Raw genomic sequence first — 17,135 nt, forward strand, 5'->3', positions numbered from 1 at the left:
CAGGACTTACCTTTCTCTTCGGCATAATGACTACGTTGGTGCAGCAAAAAGTAGAGCAACGGGCTGGGCCGCCTGGCACGCCGCTGAATGTTGCCTAGCTGCTGCAGCTGCTCCTGCAATGGGTTCGGCTAGCACGGCCTCTCCGACCTGCACCTCCGCTTCCTCCCCCCGGCGCTCCACTCGCTCGCATCCCGGTCCCCCAATGGCGAGCCCCGCCAGCCGGTCGCGAGGCCCCATTGGCTGAGGGAACGTTCTAAATTTCACGAGGGCACGCCCACCCCCGCTCACCCAGTACGCGCAGTTGTAGTTTCTACTTCACTGGGAAAAGAAGAAAAGAAAAAAAAAAAAAAAAAAAATCTGCCTGGCGACTGAGCATGCCCAGTTGAACTAGTAGCCTTCAGGCCACTATCTTGGAGTTTCATTGCTTCACGCGCCTTCTTTGGATTAGCGCAGAATGCACCTTCGTGGAAAAGAAAAGTTAAGTACTGACATGTTAACTTTATAATGTAAATAGGAACACAGGGTATCTTGTACACTGGTTACTCATAAAAACTTGTAATGGGTGTTCATGGTGCAGGTCTGTACAGGGTAGGAAGGTCCTTTGCTAAGGACAGTTTCTAGGGCTCTCAGTCCCACCTCTAGCAAATAAAAAATGCCTCAGTCTAATTGTGATTTATTATTATTGCTGTTATTATTACTATTCATTTTAATCTGCGATTACAAGTTACATACAAATTTGGCCAATTCTGTGTGAAAATGGATATAATGTGTTTGTTGTGGGGATTAGGGAGAAATCAAAAAAGGAAGAACAAATTTATATTTTAAGTATGTACATTTAAACAACACCTGCCAGGTTACCTTTCATGTATAGTGTAATGTTGCTCAAAGTTCTATAAAGAATTGCAAAATATACATTTCTGAATTTGTTTTATAAGGGTCAGTTTCATCCTGGTGAAGGACCTCAGTGGTGGGGTTGAGGGAAAATTTTAGATCAACACCCTTTATAAACATAGGCACAAAGACACATACAAAAAATTAGCAAATCAAATTCAACAACATTAAGAAGATAATACATAACCGGGGAGTTGGCCCTGGGAACACAGAATTTGTCTAACATCTGAAAATCAATCAGTGTAATCAGCATGTGACTATAACAAGGAATGAGATCATCTTAACAGCTGCAGAAAAAAATGCTAGTGAATGGGTGAGCAAGTTGTGATAAATCCATACAATGGTGTATTACTCTGCATCAAAGAAATGAGCTATCCCTGTTCAGATAAGTAGCAAAAGCAAAATGAAAGTCAATACAAGACACGGCGATGGGTGATTTCATTTGTACAAAATTACTGGAAAAGCAGACTAAACTAAGCAGGGTTAGCCCCAGAATCGTTCCCAAGGCAAAAGTCTCATCAGAGGAAATTGCACTGAAGCCTTACAATACATAAGATGAGATCTGCTTTGGTCACGCAGAGCCTGCATGGAAGTATCAAACAAGTCATCAGGCAATTCATTTGAACGCCTGCTTCACCTTTTCCTTGTTAATTTTCAGAACAAATGAGTTGGAATCCTTGCAAGCTCGAGAGGTAACGAATGGCTTCCTTTTCTGGTGCATCTTTACAAACTCTGGTGTAGCTCGGTCTCTTTCTGTCACTGCCTGCTGTGCCTCAGTGTCCTGCGGCTTTTATTTCCTTTGTGCTCATAGTCAGAGCGAGTCTTCCTCGGGACAGGGTCCCAGTTGTCTTTGATGGATCTTTTCTCTCTGAAATTCAGTAGATGACATATTCAAAATAACTAAGGTAAGACCAATTCTTTGCTTTAGAGCTGCACAAAAACCTAGAGGTTCATATTTTCACCATTAAACAAATAAAAGGAATATGTCTTGAAGGAGAGTTAATTTGCCAAGTGCTTGATGGGTGAAGAAGAAGAAGAAAATGCCAGGGAAGATATTTTTAGTAAGACGTGTGGGGAAGAGGCTGGGCAGTGTAAGAAGGTAATCTGGGTTGAATTGTGCTTTTTGCTTTTGGCAAGTGCTTTGCCACTGAGCTACATCCCCAACCCTGTTGGTTTTCTTTATGGAGATCTAAAGGTGTCAGAATTAGGGATAAAGTGACTTTTTCCCTCTGGTAATAAAATGTGATCCAGAAAGTTGGTTTCTTTCATTGCTAGTTTTAAAGACCAAATACTTAGTTAAGAGTAGCAAACAAAATTACAATCATTTTTTAGTTCACAAAATAAAACAGTTGCAGTGAAATTGAAACGTGTTAGCTGGATAAACGAAGCTGATTGTGAGGCTGGAGAGATGACTCAGCGGATAAGAGCACTCGCTGCTCTCACAGAGGGCCCAGGTTTGATTCCCAGTCCCCCTATTGTGGGCAGTCCACAACCATCCATAACTCTAGAACCAGGGAAGTGAGAGACCCTTTTCTGCCTTCAAGGGCATCATGGATACACACCTGCAGGCAAAACACTCACACATAACATAAAATTAATAAATAATTTTTTAAAAGCTGCTTATGAAAAACATTGAGTGTTTGAGTCTCTTAGTTCATTTCCAAATAATGAAAATCACAACTTCAGTTGCAAACAGCAGTGGGTGCCTTTCCTTTGATATGGGTTGCACCTGTTTAAGCAGGGCAAGGGAACTGTGTACCCTCCCCCCACCACAGCTGTGCCTTTATTACCCTTCAAGACTGGGGAATCAGTGCTGATGGTAAGAGGAGGAGGCAAAGAGAATGACTGGATAGGCAGCTAGAATTTCAGGTTAAGAGATAAAGAGGCCTGAACTTGCCAAGTGTGGGGCCGCAGAGATCACACTGTTAGGAGGCAAGCACGACTCTGCCGTTGGGTGTATCCCAAAGAATATTTTTAGTGCTTTTTCTCAATGATCATCCTTTGAGACAGTGAAAGCTTCTCAACAAGGTGCAGATACTTCATGAGCTCAGACAACGGATGAATCAAGGGAGTTGCTGTCTGAAGAAGAAAGAAGGAAAAATTAGGAAACAGAAGAGAAACTGTCTAGAGAAGCAGAGAGGACCAGAGGGATGGAAAGAGAAGGAGAAATGGGCAGGTGAGGAGCATGAAGGGGATGTGCTCAATGTACGATAGATTCTTGAGTGGAAACAGAATGTAATAGCACCATGTACTACTAGACACAATAGAATTTTAAGTAATTAAAAAGAAAATGAGATTAATTCCATTTCCCATTTCTTTGCACATAAAGACACACATGCATGTGTGTGTGCACATGCACGTGCATGTGAATTGGTATGTGTGTGTACTGTAATATAAAATATATTTAACAGTAGTACACATTTCTAATGAACGTTGTGGGTCTTTGGGGCTCTAGTAATTTGCCTCTGGAAGAAATTTGCAGCATCTTCAAATCTAGAAGGAAAAATCAAAAGGGAGTTTGAAAGGAAAAGACTGTTTTGTAAATTTCCTCCCACCTGTCCCTCCCCAGCTATGTAACGCTCAGGCAGCTTCCCTCCGGCTTTTGCTGGAGAAGTTGGATCTGCAGTTTGTAGTACTGTTGTTTCCAATAACTCTAATTCCAGGTCACATTAAGGGTCAAAGAATGCCAAGGCGAATCCTAGTGTAACAACAACAACAGCAAACGGGGAGAAGCTGAGAAAGGAACTGATGAAGGAGCAATAATAAGACAAATATGTATTCTTTCCCATAGAAGGCGCTCATACATAAATATGTCTATGATGTGACAAACAAAAACATTCCATTTTTGTTTGTGTTACTGGTAAAGCCTCTCATTTGTTTACATGCTAACTTTGAGAGAGACTAAAACAGCCAGAATAGTGTAAGAACCACCGATCCAAATCAAATGAGTAACTTGCTAACAGTACCCATCCCTTGACTCCAACTCCAGGATGCTAACCCAGAATTTCAAAACTGGGCCTGGGAGTCTATGTTTCAGCTAGGTTTCCTGTGTTCTAGCTCTAGAATTTGAGAAGTCTAGCCTAGCTCTATGCTCTCTAAACAAATGTACCGAATACTAGAACATTTGTTCCTTGTTCCAGGACCCTCCATGCAGACATCAGTGAATGTCTTTATGAAGTGGTGTCTCGTCTGGTATACGCTGAGTCACCTCCAGATCAGCTCTTGGGGCTAATACAGTGTGGACTCTCTGAGGATAGTTGTTCTGGGCGATGGTTTAGGATATCACAAGTAGTAAAGGAGTGCACGTCAACTTCTCTTCCCTCTTCATTATCTTCCCAAAGTGGGAATGCAGTCCTGTGAGTGAAGCTGGACCTGTAAACCTCACCCTCTGTTCTGTTTTCCAGCTTGGCTTGGTACTGATTTTTCCCCCCTCACTCTTCCTCTTCCTTAGCTTCAAGACACCCAGAGGAATTAACCAAGTATACCCCTAGATTAAAAGCACCTCTGTCTTTCCCTGAACCATTCAAGGCAGCTTGTGGACCCTCAAAGGGTACCTGACCGGAAGTTCCTGCAAGCAATAGCTTTTCATAGTGTTGTTATGCTAACTGTTGGACCGACACTTGTAGCTCTTAGCTGCAAGAGAGCAAGGTCCTCTGGACCCTCTGACAGGAAACCATCTATTCTCTTTTCCAACTTCAGTCCACTTTAACCTGTGTGCAGGTAACTTGCCTCAAGCATGTTTTATACATCTCTCCCATCTCCAAGTCCCTTTAAATCCAGTCTCTGTGCATTTATCTTTCCTCGGTTCTGATGGTGCTTGAACCCAAGGCATGTAATTAATTCACTCTTTGTAACTACAAAATGACCATGTAAGGATAAAAGAGACACCCTTCATAGTTAGGTCCAGGGATTGGGCTACAATCTTTTAGTCATTTCTTTCTACATGTCCCATGCAAAGAGCCCATTGGTTAAAAAAAGGAGAAATGGAGTGCAGGGAAGCCCCCAAGGATTATGATAAAGACACAACCAAGTAAAGATAGCTCCCATCTCCCTAGGGGAAAGAACACAGAGTACCAAAGACTAGGTAAGAGTTTCTGCCAAACCCTCTGGCAGAGTTACACATTCTTTGAGGCTGTTGTCATTGCCAGCCCACTCTCAAACAGGACCACACCCTGTTAAGGGTCTTTTAGGGGTTGTTCCTTCCCTTAACAGGCAGGGCTTCAGCTTTCCAATGTCGGGCCCAGCTGTGACAAGCTCAAAAGAAGCCTGAGTTTCAGATTACCCTAAGGCAATACCCGATTCCAGGAAAGACCACCCGGGAAAGGACTCTCCCAAGGGAAAGTACCTACCATTCCAAAGGAAATTCCTAACGTCCCAACCATTATAGATAGGGTCACCAACCATTATAGATTGGGTCACCTGATGTCCCTTAGCCCAGCACACACCCAAAGATACTCCTAAACCAATGTCAGCCAATCAGGGGTCCTGAACCTTAAAAATCCCTCATCCCAATTTCTGCTATGATAAAAACCCTACCCCAGCTGAGCTCAAGGCTCTCTGATCCTGTTAATGCATTGGACACATGGAGAATCTGAGTTTGAACTTGAATAAAGGTTCTTTGTTTTTACCTACGGGACTCGGTCTCCTTGTTGGTTTTTGGGGGACTCTGTGATCTGGGCATAACCCCCAGCCCCCCTCTGCTTTGAAGAGTGTCTTTTCTGTGTGTGTCTTTGCAACCTGAACTGTGTATGTGCGTTTCCTCACCCCTAAGACAAGCCTTTTTTTAAAACTCATTCTGTGTGTTGTGTCTGAGATGTGTGTCCACCCCCCCCGCTATCTTTTGCACTTGAGATATTTCCTGCCTTGTAGTTCTTTAAGTGGCAGAGACCATGAACCACAGCAAGATCACTAGACAACAAAATACAGACTTTGGGTCTAGATAAATTTTTGTTTTATAAACATGAGGTCATGTAACTTCTGCTAAAATTTCTGATTTTCTATGGTTATTTCTACTTCTACTTCTACTCTCATGAAACTGCAGCAGCAGAGAGAGAAAAGGGGGAGGGAGGGAATGAGGGAGGGAGGGAAGGAGTGAGGGGGAGAGAGAGAGAGAGAACATCTGAGAATCCTTAGTAGTTCACAGATACATCCAGCAACCCATCCCTGTCAGTGCCCACAAAAAACACATCTTTCAGAGCAGCTCCACAAAACCAGTGTTTGACACTACCAACATGCTGCAGGGCCTGAAAACCCTGTGTTTGATCTCCAGAACCCACAGTAAAGGGAAAGAAGAGACTCCTGAAAGTTGTCTTCTCACCACAACACTCATGCTCTGCCACACATGTATGCATACACACACAATTTTGGAAAAGGCTTTTCATAGTCTGCTTTATCTCAGTAATTTACCTCTTTACATGACAAGAACAATCTTGCAACTTTAGCAAATGCTTTATCAAAAGTCTTAGTGGTTGCAGTCACAGCTGTGGGTTCAAGTACCAGCTCACTGAGCTAAGGTCACATTAGTTAACATCTTGGAACTTAAGTGGACCTTGCAGCAATAGCAAAACAGAGGCAGCTTGGAGGAGCGAAGCTAAGTTTCCAAGTGACAATAAAGAACATTGTGTCTGACACCATCTTAATAATTGGTCCAGTTTCCTGAACAAAACAAATTGCCAAGGCATATTGGACTGGATGTGCCAAAGATGTGCATAACTAAAAGCCAACTGAAATTATGTTGATACAATTAAGATAGGTGAAAAATTAGACTAAAAGATAAATTTTTTCAAACAGAGGTGGATGTTTGAACAGCATGCATTTCTCTCTCTCTCTCTCTCTCTCTCTCTCTCTCTCTCACACACACACACACACACACACACACACTCACACACACACACACACCAGAGAGTGGGTCCAAACTCTTAATATAAACGACTTTTTAAAAAGACATTCCACAGAGTGAAAAGTCTTTCCTTTATAACCAGGTCTGAACTTGTAGTAGGCGTAAGGACCTTCCTGGGTCTTGGGCAGTCTGTGCTAGTGTTGTTCATGTAGGACAGGGAGAAGTTGTGGAAGATTCAGGAGAGACCAGGGCGAGAGTTGGGCTGGGCATTCTCCATGGTGCTTTTTAAAACTGTTTATCTTGCAAAATGAAGAAAATGGTTTCTCATGAGGGAGTACCAACATAAAGTTCTTTGCTAACAGAATTTAGATTTGGGAATAGTTCTAGCCAAAACAAAACAAAGACTTTTGTTCCCTAGCTCCATGGCAAACACAGGTTGCTAAGTAACAAGGCTGGTGGTAATGAAATGCATGCAAAAAGCCACAGGGCCTTAGTGTAAACACCACCTGCCATTAGCTAGTCTTTAACCTTAGCTCCATGGCTCCTTCTGTCCTGGACACTGTTACCAGTGTCTGAATCAGAGCCATCTGATGTCCAAAGAGATAAGGGTTACAAATTAAGGATGTGAGTTCCGAAAGCTGAGCTCCTGAGTCTCCATCCTGACTTTGGATTACCCAACAGCACACCACTTACCTGTAGGTGAAAACTAAACACCTGTTTGATCAAAGTTGCCCCATGTAGATGGTGTCTGGGAAGCGTATCTGAAAACAATCCCCAGATGACACTATACTGCACGGGAAAAGCAAAGTGGTGGTCTGCTGAATTATGGTTATATACATTTGCCTGGAACATAGTACTTCACATATTTTGTGTGAAGAAAAGTATATTTCTTTTTAGACTACAGAAGACACCAGAAACTTTTAACTTTTCCTGACTTTCCAAGAACCTATTTTTTTAAAATATTTATTTATTTATTATGTATACAATATTCTGTATATGTGTATATGCCTGTAGGCCAGAAGGGGGCACCAGACCCCATTATAGATGGTTGTGAGCCACCATGTGGTTGCTGGGAATTGAACTCAGGACCTTTGGAAGAGCAGGCAATGCTCTTAACCTCTGAGCCATCTCTCCAGCCCCAAGAACCTATTTTTATACATTGAACAGGATTCTTTTAAAATTGGAGTAGAAGAGGGTAATTAAAATGGCAAACAGCCACTCCACGTTATGGCCCGTTGCCCTGTGTTAGACAGAAGTGTTAGATAGTTGTTCTATGTCACCTTTGTTCTACCCAGATGCTGGGGTCCCTATTGCAGCTTAGGTTCTATGAGTGATCCGCATATGGATAATCAGACAGGCTTATATGAGAAATAGAAAACGGAGGTTCAAGGCAGCTTCACTTGCTCCATCTATATGTGGACTGCTTCTTGCTTTTCTGTGTCAGTAAAGACCCTGGGCATTAGTCTCATGGCTCTCCCAGCTCTCTGCAGGCATAACAGGCATAGCAAGCCTATTATACGCCAGAAATAGTGTCTTCTTAATTGAGACAGTGTTTTGATTTGTAGCGTGTTTTGATAGCAGAAGAGCTGTGGCTTCCTTTGATGACCAGGTCTGAGGTATGACTTTGGGAGACTTCCCAGCTACTTAGAATCTATTTCTTTCATTTTGCTTCCTTCAAACCTAGAGTCTGATTCTTCAGTTCCTCCAGTTACTTTACAAACCACTAAACATCAAGTCTCTCTCCTTTCATTGGATAGAGTGTGTCTTTGCAGAGAGATCACAGCTTACAGAACTTCTTATAGAGTATTTCCAGCTCTATGAGTTGCACTCCTTCCCGCTGAAGCTGTGACTGGGGGAGAGGGTGTAGAGAGATGTATTGTCTTTGTGTGTCCTTGAGTGCCTGTGGCCAACAGAGCCTTTAAAACCACTTGTTTGAGTTAGGATTTCTATTGCTTTTATAAAACACCATGAGCAAAAGCAATGAGAAAGAAATAAAGCCTTGGGGAGGAGAGGGTTTATTTCATTTTACAGCTGCAGTCCATCATCCAGGCAAGTCAAGACAGGAGAACCTCTAGGGAGAAGCCGATGTGGAGGCCATGGAGAAGTTCTGCTTACCGGCTTTCTTCCCAAGGCTTGCTCAGCCATCTTTCTTTTATACCCTCAGACCAACTGCTGGGGGTGGCACTACACACAATGGGTTGGGCCCTTACCTATCTATCACAGATTAAGAAAATGTACCATAGGCTTACCCACAGGCCAATCTAATGGGGGACATTTTCTCATTTGAGGTTTCCTCTTCCCAAGTGACTCTAGCTTGAGTCAAGTTGACATAAAACCAGATAGCACCACACTCCAATGGGCACAGCTAAGAACATAAACATCTTATTTAGCCTGCTGGAACTTTAGGAAATTTGTTATTGGATTGCACCTTACCCTGAAGTGACATAGTACTTAGAACTGAAGAGTGGGGTGTGTATGTCTTTAATGGTAAATTTTAAAGTAGGTTGCTTTGTTTTAATGACTCTTCAGAGGGAATCAGAAACTATCATTGAGGACGAGAGGCTTAGAGACCCACATTTCCTAGTGTTGACACATTTGGTGACACTTTTTGTCCGCAATGAATTGGAAAATCAAAATGGCACAACTGACTTTAGGGTAAAAGTTGAGATAAGATTACCAATTGTTTATTGGTTGCTACAAGTTTCACTTGATAAGCTATTGCAAGAAAAAAAAATGTGTGTTCAGAGAAGAACTAGTTTGTAAGGATAAATGAAAGAGACTAGAGAGTCTGCAAATTGGGGGACTTCCTAAGGTTAGAAGAGTCAACTGCTTCTCACCCCAAGTGAAGAAAAAGAAAATTACTGCTTGAGAAACAAAAGCTGATAAAACTCGGCAAAAATCAGATCAGTGATCACATGAGCTGTGATGTTCCGTCATGCCGTTCAGTTGACCAAACGACTTGAAATGACTTAAATGGTCCAGAAAAGCGCCATTGCCAATAAAAGGAGAGAGAGTTTGAGGTGGAAGGAGCATAACAGACTAAGATAGACACTGGGGCAGATAAATACAAAACTAAATCTAGAAAGTAGGTAGAGAGTCGAGGAAGCATAAGTTTGTAGGACAGTTTCATCATTAGAAGGTTCCAATCAAGACTATATGTGACCATGGTTTTCTGAGACTGAAAGTGACACTCAGCATCCCAACACAGTAGGTTGGGAAGGTTGTCCAACCGTTAAGGCAGGCATATCTCAAGTCTCAATGGCCATTTTAGGCAAGGACTAAGTAAAACCTTGCCAAAGGAAGAATCCTGGAATTCTGAAGGTCAGTGGACAATGAGCCCCTCTGAGGAGCCCGGGTGGAATATTTAAGAACCATTCCTCATCTCTAAAGTAGGCATTCTAGAACTCCTAGCCATTCAGATGTTGGACTGTGGGTCAAGGAAAGAAGGTATTCATGTAGTCTTGTTATAGATGCTTTCTGTGCATTCTTCTATGACTGGGACTTGTGAGTTTTCTTTCTGCAAAAAAGGAGTCATTGGAAATAATTTATGCACTAGAAGAAAAGAGAAAGAAATATTTGTATCCAGAGGAGAAAGCTGGTGGTCTTGACGAGCATTCACCAAGTATCCCTGCTTTATGTTTTCATGAAAGAATTCTCCAGACTATTTTTATCTTTCACAATGGAAACTTGAGGCACCGAACAACTCGTCTTCCCACCCCACGTCCCGGTCCCTTGTCACTGCCTTTCTGTTGTCACTACCACTCTAGGTCACCTATGTAAATGGAGTCACACAGCATTGCTCTCTTTTCTTCTGTTTTATTTAACTTAGCACAGCATTCCTGTCTGTGTTTTTGTGAATCATAGATTACGTCTTATTCGAGGTTGATTAGTATTCTGCTATATAAGTACGTCACATATTATTTATAAACTCATCCAACGACAGACTCTTTGGGTATTTCTGGCTCTTCACTAATATGAACAGCACTGCTTGGCCAACATGATCCCTGAGATCCAGAATATGATTACTGTATATTTCAGTGACTTTTCTATTCCTGTGACAAGATACTGTGACCAAAAGCAACTTATGCAAGAAAGAGTTTATTTTGCCTCATGATTCCAGGGATGAAGTCTATTATGGCAGAGAAGCCGGGCAGCAAGTGGCAGGAATGGTGACAGGGGCAGGAAGCTGAGAGCTCATATCTTCAACTACAATCAGAAAGCAAAGAGAACAAACCAGGAGAGGGCTGAAGTTATGAATTCTCAAAGCCTACCCCAGTAACATATTTCTTTTAGGAAACCTGCATTTTACCAAAACCTCTTCAAACAGTGCCGCCAACTGGAGACCAAGATTTCAAGTGCCTGAGACTATGGGGGACACTTTTCATTCAAACTATTCTACTCTACTTCCTATTGCCTGCTGCTGTGGTCAAGGGAGCACGTACTAAGATGAACACTTTCCAGTCTAAGTTTGGAGTGATTGAAATGGCACAGATCCCTTTTTACTCAAGAGGTGTATATATATAGGGTGAAAGAAACATAAGACTTTGTTATTTTAAGTCACTGAGGGTTGGGGGGGGGGGTCCTGCTTTATTTTTACTGAAAATTATAAATGTTTTAATTTTTAAATTAAAACTTGGTTCTAATGTTTGTAGAAAGGAAATTGGGTATGTTAGAGTCACCCTTGTGGAAAAGGCTGATAAAGGGGAGCCCTGCTACATATTTCTTATGTATCTATCCTGCCCAGTTATACCTTTTTTAAGGCCATGGATGTGTCTATGCCCATAGCTCCTTTAACTGCTGTGAGCTTGGGGAGATCATAAGTCTCTTCTCCTTTTCCCTCCATTTGTCTTGCCTCCGTATTTCAGTATGTTGGCCCCTTTGCATGAGAGGACTGCATTTGGCTGAAAGCATTAAACCCTCAGATAACTGGGACTAAGAAAAGAAGAGCTGGATTTCTTCCTAGCATTGAAACTGTTGACACTCTGGTTCTACCACCCATGGAGATCATCTGCTTTCTCATCGCCTGGCCATGCTTGTCAACATTGCCTTCTGTGTTATGGGCTGAGTGCTAGATCCATCTTCATCTAATGCATGTGCATTTGGGACAGAAGAAAATGTAAGAGATAGAAATGCCTTTTGTGGAAACTCCTGAAAGCTGCACTTACCATTTCTACTTCCATTCCATCAAATTCATCAAAGGAAACTTAATAACATGGAATTCCTATGTTTTTTGAAGAAAAGGAAAATTATGTTGCAATGCAAGTAGCTATGGCTGGCAGAACAATTATCTCTAATGGTGGACATCCTAAGTTCTAGGACTCCCATGTGGAAAACAAGGGCTATGCAGATGTAGTTAAAGTAAGGATCTGAGATGGGGGATTTTCCTGGATTATGCAAGTGGGTCCAACTAATAGTATAAATTCTTAAAGGCTTGGGATGTAGGTCAATAATAGCATATTTTCCTAGCAAGCTCAGGGCTATTGAGTGGTTCTCAACCTTCCTAACGCTGCAATACCAAAGGAGTCATGACCCATGGGCTGAGAATGGAATAGATTCTAGATTCTAGTCTTGAGAAAAGAAAGGAGAGAGAGAGAGAGAGAGAGAGAGAGAGAGAGAGAGAGAGAGAGAGAGAGGTTACCTGTGGTAAGAAGAGAGATAATGACGTCCAGAAAAGGACCTGGAAGATTTCATGTGAGAACTCAACCCACTGGCACAGAAAAAAGACCATGAGCCTTGGAACATGGGTGACCTATAGAAACCAAAATAGGCAAGGAAACAGATTTCTCTGGAATCTCCAGAAAGTGCATCAGTCTAACCAATAGCTTATTTTTAGTTCAAGTAGAACTATCCTGAACTTCTGACCAGCAGAACTGAAAGACAATTCACTTTTGTGGTTGTAAGCCCCTATACCTATGGTAATTTGTTATAATAGAAAGTAAATAAGCTAGCCATCTCAGCCAATGTGCCACCACAGTTTGGCCATATATATTTCTGCATGCTCTTATATTGCTTTGTTGCATACTGATATCCTAACCAAGGCTGAAACTCCTTAAATCCTATCCATCTGTTCTAGTCTAAAGATGGATGGCAAATGCATTTTCTAAGTCAGACAGTTGGTTAATGATGGAAGCAGGGTTAAGCCCCCAAGTTTCTGACTGAAACCTTTAATAGTCTTCAGTACTTTATGCAGCCCTCAGCACGGGCAGCATGAAACAGTTGGACTGTAAGGGTATGATGCGCACTTATCATGGATAGAGGTTTGACTGCTTTCACACCCTGGGCTTGTGGGATCTGCTCCTGCCTGGATGCTTGTGTACTAGGTGTTATCTCCAGCCTGTAGCACAGCAGAAGCCTGGGAAGCAGCATGCTGGTGCAGCACTTTTTACAGACCCCCTCACCTGCCAAGTAATCCTGTGTTGTCTGAGACCACTGAATTGTACCATGATATGTATGATTCACGTGGTGTCTCTAAGGGATCGCTAGTTCCCAGGATGTGACAAGAAATATCAGAGAGAAATTTTATGTATAGAACAGGTTTGACATCGCCTCCATTCTGAGGTGACAGTGTGGTAGCTCACAGTCAAATGCATTTTGTTAAATTGACCTTTAAGATTAATGGAATGCAGTTTAAGGAAAACACAAGTTTAGTTGTATTAATGATTATTATGGTTTATTATTCTGGTTGGTAGGGTCTGATGACTGCAATTGACATTGTATTTCTTTTAATTAGCAAATACTTCAAAATGCAACGAGTCAACTTTGCCTTTATTCAGCAAATGCAGTAGACAACTCCTATGTGCCAATTTCTGATGGACAATGAAGAGACAGTGATGAGAAAAAGAATTGAGTTCAGCTTCCTGTAGTCCAGTTGGATATTTTTGAGCTTAAGAACTTGAAAGGCAGGAGCAAGAACACTGGAGATTCAAGACCAATCAGGGCTGCATCATGAGACCCTGTTTGAGAATGAATGGGTGAATGAATAAAGAACATGAATAAATATGAAATTCCAGTGGTGGTGAGTGCTACTGAAAGGAGGTTATGTTTATATCATCTTATTAAAGGCAAATTTAATTAAGTAAAAGTCTAAAGAAAGTGCTTTAAAGTAAGCAAGGAAAGCAGAGAAGCATTCAGGCAGAACAGCATGTACAGCATCCCCATGGCTCAGCTCGGTTCTGTGTAAGGGGGATCTGTGCCTCTGAGCTGGAAAGAAGACTGGAAGATGGGCTGAGTATGATTCAACAGTGCTGTGCATTTGTTATTATTTTGAGAGCAGTTCAAAGCACTGAAGGAGGCGGGTGATTGGTGGGTTTGTTCTGGGAAATCCTGAGCAGCATCGTGAGCCAACCAGAAGGGTGGAGCGTTATAGGATAACTATTTTGGGAAAATGCACAGTTAAGATGGCTGTAAACCATCAATTCTTGGTAGGAATGATTGCTGTGGACAATGGTCTGTACCCTGTCACTTGTATTTTAAATAGACACTGATTGGCCCATTAGCTCAGGCTTCTTATTAACTCATAACTTATACTAACCCGTAATTCTTGTCTGTGTTAGCCACGTGCTTGGTACCTTTCAGTGAGGCAGTCACATCGTGCGTGTGTCCTCTGCTGCTGGTTAGTGACTGCAAACTGATTGTTTCCTCTTCCCCAAATTCTCATTGTCACACCTCTACTTTCTGTCTGGTCGCCCCGCCTATACTACTTGCCTAGCTATTGGCCAATCAGCATTTCATTAAACAAGTACAAGAAAAAAATCTTTACAGGGTAAAACCATTGTCCCACAGCAAATGATGTCGTGCCAGACAGGGCTAAAACACCAACCAACTAAACAACAACAAACTTAGTGATTCCAGCATTTTGTTGTCATCCAATGCTCTCTGTCCTAATTAATAAGATGTCACTCCTTAGTATTTGACTCTTTTTCCTCGAGTCCTGGGGCCTGAACTCGGGGATGCATGCATGTCAGAGAAGGTACTTGAACTCTGACCTAACCTTTCAGTGAAATCCTTCTACTGGGCTGGCTTTGGCTGTGGCCACTATGGGGCTACAAGGGTTTGTTTTTGCTCCACATACTTTTGTATGATTCCTGTCTTAGGGTTCCTATTGCTGTGATACAATTCTATGACTAAAGCAACTTGGGGAGTAAGGGATTTATTCATCTCACAACTCTCAGGTTATACTCTGTCATGGAGGGAAATCAGACAGGAACACAAGCAGGGCTGTAACCTGGAGGCAAGAACTGAAGTATAGGCCATGGAGGGATGCTGCTTCCTGGCTTGGTTCTCTTGACTTTTTTAGCCTACTTTCTTATATAGCCCAGTACCACCTTCCCAGAGGGGGGCACCCACGTTGATCATTAATAAAGAAAATGCCCACAGGGGAGTTCACAGGTCAATCTTGTAGGAGCATTTTCCCCCCTTTCCAAAAATCTATTGTGTGTGTCAAGCTGACAAGACACTAGCCAGCACAATCCCCATACTTTTACACTGGGCTTTGAGGATTAAAATGATATGTATTATATACAATATTTAATTTGTTAAAGTTGACTCATTGTTTTGATAGATGCTTAAAATGTCAAAAATATCTGAATAGGTTTCTAGCTGCTAAATATGTTAGATTTTCTCATATCAAGCAAAAATCAAAAGTTAAGCTCACTAAAATTCTAATAATTTTCAAGAAGTTAATTTTTTAAAATACTTATACGTTTGCTGGAAAATACAATTTGAATGACTCAAATTACCATGGATGACTTTAAAAAATAATCTATTAGTGTGAATGGCTCACATGTTTAATTTGATACATTACAATTTTATAAGCATTTAAATTGTTTTAAGAGTTAACATGGTAAGTTTCTATTTTAGTTTTTGGTTTTGGTTTCTTGAGATAGGGTTGTATGTAGCTAAGGTGGGTTTCAAACTCTATATGTAACTGAAGATGATCATTTCTGATACTCCTGCCTCTACCTCACAAGTACTGAGATTGTAGGTGTGTACCATCATACTCAACTAAAATATAATAGTTTTAAAGTTAAGTTAAATTATGATGATGATTATTATTGTTATTATTAGTGTGATGCCAAAGATTGAATCCAGAGCCTTTTGCATGCTGGATATAAACCAGCATTGGCTATACCTCCAACAGTAGCTTTAAATTTACATTAAAATACTTATTTACTTATTATGGTATATATGCACGATTAGGGATCACAGGTGCCATGGTGTAGATGTCATCAGACTTGCTTTGCAAACACCTTTACCCACTAAACCAATCATTTGCAGGCCCTTGACTTACCTTATAATTTGTGATTGTACCTAGCCATTCCCACTCCTACAGTGAATAAACGAGTAAATCTTATATTTACTCCTTTATGCATAAATTCCAGATATGTAGTATATTTATAATATTAATATTTTGTGGACAGGAAATTATGGGAAGGGTGTTCATAAGGCTTTATATGAAGTGATAATGAAGAGATAGGTTAAGGTATTGGAAGCAGCCATGCAGAACACAGAGTGGACTGTGAATTTATTAGGGAGAGTAATAAATAGTTTGGAAGGTGAGAGAGGAAGGTGTTGCTCATGACTCCTAGGTCTTGCTACACCTTGTCGACATCCAGCCAGATGGGGAACACAGGAAATACACCAGAACCTATGGTTCATTTGTTTATTTTGAGGGGTCTATTCATGTGTTTAGCTGCACGCACTTAATAATAAAAGGGTCTTAGACATAATTGCTTCTAGTTACCTGTGGTAAGCAGAACAATGGGCCCTTTACAATGCCCACATCCAATATTTAGAGTATATAGATAAATTTATTTTGCATAAATTATTCCAAAGAAGAATTAAGGTTATAGATAGAATTAAGGTTGTTAATCAGTTGACCTTAAGATATCAATTATAGCTGGGTATGGTAGAACAAACCTGTGATACCATCACTCTGGTGGCTGAGGCAGGAGGATAGATAGTACATTCCAGGCCAGCATGGCTGCATGGTGATACTGTTTCAAAAAAAAAAGAAAAAGAAAAACTATATTAATGTCAATAACTAAGGTTCAGAAATAAAAAGTAGATAATAAGTGATAACTAAAATTATTTACTAAACAAGAAGGAAGACCATGTGAACAAATTGAGAGAAAAAGACAGTATAACTGAAGCAAAAGCTGACAAAATTCAACAACAATAATAAGAGAAAAAAAATCCCAGACAGTCCAACAATATGTAGGGATTTGAACACTAAAGTCTGTATAGTCAGTAGACAAAAGTTAGCAGGAAAACGAACCTGAGAAAGACTGTGTACCAACCAGATGACACAGAGATCTGTAGAACACTCCCTCCAACAACAGCAGTGTAAATATTCTTCTCAAGCACTTGGTGAAAGTTCACAAAGCTAGACCATATGTTAGACCAT

The 17,135-nt window shown here is 41.2% G+C and overlaps 1 protein-coding gene across 2 annotated transcripts in view; it reads right to left on the reverse strand.

Moving 5' to 3' along the window:
* Hmgn3 (high mobility group nucleosomal binding domain 3) overlaps nt 1-146 on the reverse strand; it is a 39,970-nt gene extending 39,824 nt beyond the window's left edge. For both annotated transcript variants that reach the window (XM_038323715.1, XM_042054795.1), the window contains exon 1: nt 11-146. In XM_038323715.1, coding sequence (XP_038179643.1) covers nt 11-25 — 15 coding nt within the window. In that variant the 5' untranslated portion in view covers nt 26-146. The remainder of the gene's footprint in view (nt 1-10) is intronic.
* Nucleotides 147-17,135: the final 16,989 nt, after the last annotated feature.

Source organism: Arvicola amphibius, chromosome 3 (assembly GCF_903992535.2).
Source record: "Arvicola amphibius chromosome 3, mArvAmp1.2, whole genome shotgun sequence".
Lineage (NCBI taxonomy): Eukaryota > Metazoa > Chordata > Mammalia > Rodentia > Cricetidae > Arvicola > Arvicola amphibius.